Below are 10,324 nucleotides of genomic sequence, written 5' to 3' on the forward strand. Positions count from 1 at the left end.
AAGATTCTTAGAATTTCACCCTTTTCTTTTGTGACACATAGCTAGGGCAAGAGGCTCTAAGGGCAAGGGAGTAGTTATCAAAGGAGTGTAGTAGGTTAAAAGCTAAAGTAATAAAAAAGTTGGTGATCGAGTCTTATTTGATGTTTTAGTTATATTTTGGTTATATGCAATTCCGTAAAGTACACTACACAAAAAAAAAAAACCCAATTACTCACAGAATTAGTAATAGAATACAAAATTACTAACAGAATTTCTAACAGATTTGTGACGGAACGAGATTACTGACGGTATTTTTGATGCAATTCATTCTATGAGAAATTTTTTCGTCACTAATTTCGTTTGCAATGGAATCCGAAATTCCGTCAGTAATTTCTAACAGATTTTTGATAAAAATTCTGTCAGTAATTTTTGACAGATTTGTGACAGAATATTCCATGGTAGATCAGCCACGGAAAATTCTGTGGGAAAATCCGTGGCTGATCATTCCTTGAGTAATTATGTGACTAATTTCCCATGTTGCACCAGTAATTCTGTTTTTTATTGGTTTTCTTATATTATACTGTTTTATTTCGATTAATTATTTAGTTTATCAAGAGGAAGCAAAAGGCAATTGAATTTGTTGAAAATCAAGCATATTGTAATTAAAAATATGTAGTCTTTCACAAATCCTAGATACATGAAATGTCAAATGTCAACAACTAAAAGGCATAAATAATAACCCAAATTGTCTAATAATAATGACCCTCAACTGTCATTTTCTAAATTTATATTGCTGCTAGATGGCTCTGATAATCTAATTCCCATTCCCTCCAATGTAGACTTGATTTTGCTGTAATTTTCTTTCATCTCTTCATAGTCTTGTTTAATTTGTTGATTCTCCTGTGTAAGCTCTGTTATCCTCGTATGTAATTCAATTTCAACATTAGGATTGATGCTAGTGCTGTTAATGGAAGGAGAAGATCCCTGAGGAGCACAAATATCATCATTTGCCTCATATCCAAATCCATAGATGCGGCCCTTCTTGTTTATGCCACCTATAATCTCTAACCATATATTAAATTCTTCCTGATTAGATTGCACACTTGGAGAGCCTCTTTCAAAACTTAATTCTGCCTTTCTCCTTATGAACTCATCCTATAAAACAAAAGGTAATAGGAGTATATGAGATAAGTGTATGTTTTATTTAAATAAGAATTCACAATCATGCATCACTAAAAAAAGAAATAATTCATCATGACATAATAAAAATTTAGTAGTTATGTTAAGCAAAACCATAATAAATAAAAAAAAAGAAATGAAAATATCCCACTTTTGTATGATGGAAGGGGAAAAAAAATGAATCTGATGCCATGATACATGTTGAAGGTTATCCCAGAACACATGTTGATCTAGTAATGAATTTTAGGACCTATTCAATTTAAAACTATGAATTTTTCTTCTAGCAAATTGGTGCAGCAAAATATGAATGCCTCATGTGCTTTTTTTTCTTTATTTATATTTAAGGCAAGATCCTTTTCAACTTAATCCCAACTTCAAAAAAATAAATCCAGAACAAGTTAAATCTAAAGGAATAAGAGTGATATTTAGAAAAACCAATTTTCAAAAATAAAATTGCACTAAGAATAAGAAAGGATACCATAATTCGCTAATTTCTATAGCAAATGATGACATTTACCAATTCTATTAAATTGAACAGTATGCAAATGTAACCCAAGTTCAGCAACAAAGCAAAGTAGATTGGAGAATAGCATGTGTATAAGTTCTATAACTTCCAACAAGTCAGAAGCAATAGATTTTCGCCTAGCACTAGTTAGCTTTCGACAATCAACACAATCCAAATGATTTAATGTGACTAACATTCAACAAGACACACACTGCAACTACTCAGGCCTCCGACTGTCAGCACAAGTTCAGATCCAATATGACAAACATTAGAAACATATACTCACATGAGCTAATTCCACTTGCTGATCTACAAATTTTCTAGTTTTATCATTTAAATGCATCCTCTTGAATAGTTCAAACACAGTAGGGTTTCTTCCTAACTCTAGAGCCTGAAATTATTTACAAGTATGTATTACACATGCATTAAATAAATAATAATTTAATTTGAAAATAAATTCTTGCCAGCCCCCTCTTATGCTCAGTATTAGGAATACTCCCACCTTTGTGTTGAGTGCCTCCTGTGGTTGAGGCTCGATTGGCTTTAGCAATCTCGCGCTTGGCCTTATAATCTTCTGATGCCCATATTCTCTCTAACTCATTCATTACTTGTCTTACACCTTACTTCTAATATGGTTCAGAATTTATTTTGAGACATTTTAGACCACATTGAATAGTCTTGAGCTCAAAAATATTCAAAAAATGCTGATTTTTAGATTTTTACTGTTCATGTGGTAAAAATCCAGTTTTCTGGTCCACTTTCGAAAATCATAACTTAATCTAGAAAAATCGAAATGGAGTGATTAAAAATTATATAGAAAGCTCTTTAAATTCTCTTTTAAGAAAAAATAATCTTGTGAACACAATTCTATTTGAAAAAGTATCAGGTTTTTGTGGAAGTCATCTCTATCCTTTTGGTAAAAACTCTTTTTTTAGATTCTGGACCTTAACTTTGAAAAATCATTAAAAATTGTATAGTTGGCCATTTTCAATGTGCTACCTATTGATTTGAAGCTCATGATGTGAAATTTAAGCATATAAAATTTCATGAAGAAATTCATTTGGGAACTTAATAAAAAGGTGGCTCCAAGTTGGTGTCCTACTTAGGGATTACAACACTAACCATACATACTTATACATAACCAAATATAATTGTTTCCTCTTGGTTCATTACCATATTTATCCTTGGATTTGCAGTCTCCCTTTTGATGATTCAGTCCCTAAAATGTTAGGTTACATATGGGGGATGAGATTCCAATAAAATCCCAATAGCAAGATCAATCAACCAAAACATCAACATGCATCAATTACAAGCATTCCAACCTTTTACTATTAATAAGGAACTACTTTATCTCATACATGTAACACTCTAACATACAATAGCCAAGACACTTAAAACAAGGAGTATAGCTACACAATCATCATCATCATTTAGCTCAACCACATAATAACACATGAAATTGCATAGCAATCAATGCAACACTCAACATTAAGGTTAACTAAATCTTACTACCTTAATCCAGTGCTCTTTGATTCTTTGACCTTCTTCCTTTTCTCCACAATTAACAAACCTTAATCATGATAAATCACAAAAAGGGCAGCAAGATTACCAACCATTTCACATAACAATTTTACAACATAGCTCAAGTAACTCTTAACCCCTTAAAGCTTTCATCTTTATTCTTTAAATTTTAGAGTTTGTTTCCTTAACCTTAAAAATTCTCTCTTGACCCATTCCTACATAATTTTTTTTATATAGATTCCAAAATATATTTGGATTTAAAAAAAGAAAACTCCTTCTTCCAGTTTTGGACAAACCGAATCAATAGGGTTTAATATCTAAAAATTACAACTTTGGTTTTAATGCTTCAAACCTTTGTTTTTTATATTTTTCTTACACTATTTTTCATTTTGAACACAATGGAAGTATCAAAACACTGAAAATCTCATCTTAGGTTAGGGTTCTTGAAGTGGCCGAAACATACCCCTTAAAAAGTTCAACCATGAAATATTTCAAAAACAACACCAAACCACTTGAAACTATCATGATTTAAAGTGTTCTAACTATATCTAGCAACCAAAACTTCCCTCCCTTCTCATTCTCATTTCGGCCAACACAATAAAAAAAGGAAGAACCAGAAATTTCAACCATCAAACTCAATAGAATCAAGCAAAGAATAACATAAAATCAATTACTAACTTTAACTCCAAACTTACTTGATCCAAGATGATTGTTTTCTCCTTGGTTGCACTTCAAGATCACTCTTTTCCTCTCTTGCTCTCTCTTGGCTAAACCATAATCAGCAAAAATGGGGTAGGAAGAGCTCATTAAAAGCTCCAACAAATATCTCAACCTCTCAACTACCACAATTAATTGTTATGTCATGTGTCATCTCTTTATTTAGTCTTGAAACTTCTCTCTTAATTAAATAAATCCAATTGTAATTAATTTTCAAAGGTCAAACTTTCCTCCACTTGAGGCTTGACACTTAGAAAATTTAATTACTCTTTAATAAGGGCTTGACAAGTGACAACTTATAGGCCAAGTAAAGTGCAATACTCTAATCTTCACTTTATCGGTGCACTTTTACTCCAAATTTAATTTTTTTTATAATTACAGTACTCTTACCTTTGTAATTATTTTTTATCAAATCCATAAATTATCCTCCTCATTTTTCTCTTCCCAAAATTCCCTCTTTAGCTCAAACTCAATTTTTCATTAATTAAATAAAAAATAAAACTATTTTTCTTCTCATTATTAATTTTTTCACTTTTCCAAATAATTAGGAAAAATCTTGGATATCGAAGGGTCTCTTTTTAATCCAATAATTTCTTATAATTCCTTAGGACTTCATAGAAATTTTTTTAAAATTTTATTCTCCTTCCAAAAATTTATTTGGAATTTTTTAAATAAAAAACCTTAAATTAGCCTAAATCACCCTGAAATTCCTTTGTAATTTCTCTAAGGATAATTTGATCATAAAACCAATTATATAACCTCATATAATTCTCAAAGAACATTATCCTTATTTTTCTTAATTTTTTGAGACTTGAAAATATTTTTCCATAATTATTCTGGACCAATTTTTCTTAATTAGTTAAACTTTTCATAATTGACTTAAAACATTATAATAATTATTTTCTACTATAAATCTTTTATTTCTCCTTATCCGTTTTGGCCCTTAAATATTTAAGAATATTTTTATTCCTAAATGTCATATTACTAGATGTGACAACTTGACGTGGAATTCTTTTAGCCCTAACTTGTTTTTGATACAAGTCTTGCCTGATAGTATGCATTGTATTTCTTAAAATTTCTATACACTTTGTCTTCCAAATTTTCTTAATGGCATCATCATACTGTGGCAACCATTTATATTTTTGTTGCATAAATAAGTAACAAAAAAAACATAAAGTAAACATAATGAGAAAAAAATTGAAAACATAAATAATTGGATATAAGATTTACTACACATTCATCAAACCACATTGTACTATACTTAACTTAAGGGGTGTTGCTTTCCAACTAAAACATGGATGGTCAAATTTTTTTTGAATAACAAGAAAAATATTTCGTATAGTAGCAACAAAATTAAACCTAATTACAATTTCATAAAAAAAGTTATTATAAATGTTGTTAGAATGGCTTTAATAAACTAAATGAAGATGTGAAATAATATAACCTTGATAACAACTTGCGTTTTCTTTTCAGGATATATCCATGTTCGACTATTTGACAAATCATAACCCAATCGTAAAAAACTAGTAGGAGGGGCCTGTGGAGTAGGGGGACGTAAGTTTTCAATTCCAGAAAATGAGATCTAAGGAGATGATGCTTGAGGTGATAATGAGAGTCTATTATCAGATTGAGTCATCATTGGAGATAATGAAGGTGACAATAAGGGTCTGCTACATTCTTCATTTATAATTGGAGATGACGTGATAAGTTTGCTCTATCACGCTTTAAACCACGACTTGTCATCTACATATTCAAGAACCTTGAGTTGGTAATAATAAATAATCATAAAATAAATCTCAATATAAGGTAAATCAATTAAATTCAATGCAATCAAAATCATACGCAATTCAATAAGAATGGAATATCACTATAATGTGTGTATCATCTTCAGCCATATAAGAATCTTCCTTACTATATGCTATATCCTCCTCCTCCTCCTCTTCTTCATCTTATTTTTCTTCTTTATAAATCATATTATCAGTTGATACATCTACTTCTTCATAACAAACCTCAAAGACTATTTGGTTATTCAATTCATCATCATCAAGAACAATTAGTGGTAGTATAACTTCTAGTCCATCCACTTGAAATACTCTTGCAATTATTTCAGATGTAAGAGTCTCAATTATACTACATGCCTTAGTATTAATAACAACTAACCAATTAGCTTTACAACAACAAGGATAAGGTATGTAGTCCACTTGTTTTGCTTGTTGGGCAAAAATAAATGGATCATACTTGTGGTATCTTCGTGATTCATGAACTTCAACAATCCCATATTGTTGATAGACCCTTGTACCACGATTTGGTATTGGATCAAACCACTCACATTTAAATAACACTAATCTCTTCATAGGGCAACCCATATATTCAATCGATATAATCTCTTGAAGAATGTCATAAAATTCATATTCTGATTCTACATAATCGGTTCCCTTAATACACACCCTACTATTTATCATTGATTTTTGATGGGCTAAGGAAGCTATATGAAACTTATACCCATTAATAAAGTACACAAGTCATGTTCTCATGCTTCTCTTTGAACCTTAAGCAATGTCATGCAAAAATAAATCCACAATATTTTAGTAGGGTTTTGAACCTACATAATATTAACAATCAATACTATGTCAAATAATGTTTGTTGTAGGTTGTAAAAGAATTTAATACTTACGTGATGTTTAAACCATGCTAAAAATCTGTCATTGATTTGGGAGTCTATCTCATTGTTCATAATTTGAGAGTTCTCTTCCTTTAATGTTTGAATGAAAAAAATTGTATATAAAAAGTGATATGTTACTCGTCCATATATTTTATATAAGGTTTCATTTATTTTAACATCACTTACTTCATATAAGGTTGCACCTCATCACAATTCATTAACACATATCTTGTGGTAGCTTTGACTTCTTCATGCTCCATGAAATGGGAGTTACATTCCCCAGAAGGTCTTCCTCGATAGTTAAATATAGAAATTGCTGGAAAATCTGATTTTCCACCATCATCATTTCTTGTAGGTCCTGTTATTCTTGGAGGAACACCTGGCTTAAAGTAATGCCAGCAAAACATTATTATCTCCTCAATTATGTAAGCCTTACATATAGATGTCTCAACTTGAGATTTATTCCTCACCTTTTGTTTCGAGGTATAGAGAAAGCCATGTATAGAAAAGTGAGAACTAAGATTAATTATTCAACTTATCATATATTTCATGCATCACTGAAAAAATAGGAACAGTTACATTTCAAATGGATACATCTATCGATATTGAACAAGTCCTCCAACCTTAGCTTCATAAGGAAGGTGGATAGACAAATGCTCTATTGAGTCAACGAATCTAGGGGGAAAGACTTTCTCTAACTTGCATAATGTCAAAATAATAATTTTCTCTGATATTTCTAATTGATCTATCATCAAAGTAGTGGAAAAAAGTTGTGTGAAAAATTGACTAAGCTCCACTATAGGATTCAAAACAACTTCAGACAAACAGGTAAAAGTAATTAGAAGGAAGTATTCCATGAACGCATGACAATCATGACTTTTCATTCCATACAATTTTGCTTCCTTCATGTCCACATATCTGGCAAGATTAGATACATATCCATCAGGAAGCTTTAAATTTTTTACCCACTGACAAATCATTCATTTTTGTTCTAAATTCAATGTATATTTTGCAATAGGTTTTACTAGTTTTCCTCCTCTTTCAATAAGTTCATCATCCTTTCGTCGACAATATTCATTCACATCCATTCGAGCTTATGTATTATCTTTTGTTTTGCCCTTTGTCTCCATCATAGTGTAAAACAAATTGTTAGAAACATTTTTTAATGTGCATGATATCAAGATTATGTCGAATAAGGTTACTTTTCCAATATGGCAATTCCCAAAATATGCTTTGTTTTATCCAATGATGAGTGTACTTGTAACCTTCAATCGGTACAATTTTTTCATATTCAGTGACCTTTAACAAATTTTGTACTCTTTCCCAAACTACCTATCCACTTAACCAGGGCAAAGGCAGTGACTTCTCAACCCTGTTCTTGTAAAAAGAAATTTTATTTCTCCTGGACTGATGATCATTGGGAAGGAATTGACGATGAAAGTCAAAGAAAGATAATTTTCATCCATGCTTTAATAGAACACCTTTGACTTCTCCATACAAATTAGACATGATAATCTTCTCATTGTTGTCCAACCAGACAACATACCATATACAGGAAAGTCATTGATTGTCCATAGAAATGCAACACGCATACAAAAGTTTTGTTTCACTAAAGCATCGCATGTTGGCACTCCCTCATCCCATAATAATTTTAATTCATCTATTAAAGGTTGCAAATACACATCTATTTTTCCTTTAGGATTATTAGGACCAAGAATGATCAATGTCAAGAACATGTATTCTCATGTCATACACATCTCAGGTGGTAGATTATATGGAGTAATAATAACAGGCCAACAAGAATATTGTTTCCCAGATCGCCCAATTAATGTAAATCCATCAACACATAACCCAAGCCTTACATTTCTTAGATCATATGCAAAGTCCGGATATGTACTATCTAAGACCTTCCATGCTTGACCATCAGAAGAGTGAGAAAGGACATTAGAACCTTGACGATTCTCATAGTCCCATCTCATTTCTTTTGTAACTTTTTCAAAAGCAAACATCCTTTGCAATCTAAGAACAAGAGGTAAGAACCACAATTGCTTCCTTGTAATATGCTTTTTTCTTTCATGATGTTTTTTGGGACAAATATCTCACTTCATAACAAAACTTACATTGGGTTGCACTATCATCAGGTTTGTAATACAACATACACCCATTCACACAACAATCAATCTTCTTATAATCAAGACCTAGCTTTGATAATAACTTCTTTGTTTGGCACAAGTCTGTAAGCATATGAGTGTCTTTTAGTTGTGTCCTTCATATGAGTTGGAAGACTAAATTGTAAATTTGTTATGACATGTTAGTTGTTGTTTTAATACTTAATAATTGCAAAGTTACTAAAAATTGAGATTCTTTTTTGCACACTTCCCTCAAAGATTGTTGTGCAACATGCAACAAGTCATAAAATGCTCTTGCATTAGGATTTGACATCTGTTCTACTGTATTGTTATAGTTATCTCAAAAGCTCGGCCCAACTGCATCTATGACCACGGTCTCATTGACTTTGTTGGTTATCAAGTGGACCATACTCAACATGTAGGCCACCCGCTGGGCATTGGACAAATGGGTGAAGGATATTCTGTTTGTCTTTCACCATGACTAGTCCATATATAATAGTCCAACATAAATCTTTTTTTATAAAGGTGTGTCTTCACCTCATCAAAACTTAAAGATGACCTACATTTACATTTTACACAAACACCCAAGCTCCCTTGATATTTGAAAATAAAGTGACTGAAATACATAAACAAGAAACTGCTCCACACCTTGCTCAAAATCTGCTGTAACCCATTTAGTACTTGGATCGATTCTATTATACATCCATCTTCGATTTTCTAGAACAACCATTCTAAAAGGGGCGAATCCTATGCGAATTGTAAGAATTAGAACAAACTATACATAAAGCAAAACAAAACTATCAACCTAAATATAAATCCATTATTAATCCATATGATGTTTATTATTAGATTAAGATATGTCAAGCTTTATGCATGGGAATAAGACCATAGCTTGATTTTTTTGGAATAATTCTTTCCTTTTAAATTTTGCAATATATTAGTACTTTAAATTATTTATAGTTATTTAAAATCAATCAAAATAATGTGATCTGAAACAACTTTATCATATATGTCATGGTAATATAATTAATTCTCATAAATTATGTAGGATATATCCTAATATCAATATTTGGTAGACAAAAATCTAATCCATTAAAGAAGGATTTTCCTTCAAGTAGCCATAATCAAATTTACACAAATAAACCATGATCAAATATGGAAAAAAAATATTTCTTTTAAAGTTGTGTGATTAATATTGTAGAGCTAGAAAATGTCTTTTAGAAAACATGAGTTTATAGATACAGTGATTTGTTAAAAAGCACGAGTTGAGAACTATTCTAAATCATATATATAACTTATGACGTCAAAGTGATGGACGTTGTGGTGAGAAGAGAAACACTGGCCACAGGAGGAAGGAAAGGTCCTTGCTCACCCTCATGCAGCACCGCAACAGCAAAGTTGAAAATTTGTCCTCAACTCTCAACGACCCAATATAGTAAAAGAGAGCAAGATTCAAAATTATTATAGATCCAGTGAAGAAGCAAGATTAGGAAACCAAAAACCATAAATAAAATATTCAATATTGATTTTGAGAAACTATTATAAAATCAATTTTTTCAAAATCACATACCTTTCAAAGCATCAAAATAACTATAATAGAAAGAACAAAGTACTATAACTTATAAAAAAAGT

At 31.0% G+C, this 10,324-nt stretch overlaps 1 protein-coding gene across 1 annotated transcript; it reads right to left on the reverse strand.

Moving 5' to 3' along the window:
* Positions 1-744: 744 nt before the first annotated feature.
* On the reverse strand, positions 745-2,268 carry LOC114746119 (uncharacterized). The gene is made up of 3 exons (XM_028934310.1): positions 2,128-2,268; positions 1,950-2,054; positions 745-1,134 (listed from the first exon to the last, which is right to left on the reverse strand). Exons 1-3 carry the CDS (start codon positions 2,266-2,268, stop codon positions 745-747), a joined length of 636 nt encoding a protein of 211 aa, XP_028790143.1.
* Between the last annotated feature and the right edge of the window lie 8,056 nt (positions 2,269-10,324).

This window comes from Neltuma alba, unplaced genomic scaffold (genome assembly GCF_004799145.2).
Source record: "Neltuma alba isolate B1F8T4 unplaced genomic scaffold, ASM479914v2 tig00000799_pilon, whole genome shotgun sequence".
Lineage (NCBI taxonomy): Eukaryota > Viridiplantae > Streptophyta > Magnoliopsida > Fabales > Fabaceae > Neltuma > Neltuma alba.

Excerpts from the sequence above, each read along its gene's own strand:
- LOC114746119 (XM_028934310.1), bottom strand. The coding sequence starts at position 2,268 with ATGAATGAGTTAGAGAGAATATGGGCATCAGAAGATTATAAGGCCAAG. Across the intron at positions 2,055-2,127 it reads CTGAGCATAAGAGGGGGCTG|GCTCTAGAGTTAGGAAGAAA; the intron begins GCAAGAATTTAT and ends AAATAATTTCAG. Across the intron at positions 1,135-1,949 it reads AGCAAGTGGAATTAGCTCAT|GATGAGTTCATAAGGAGAAA; the intron begins GTGAGTATATGT and ends TTTGTTTTATAG.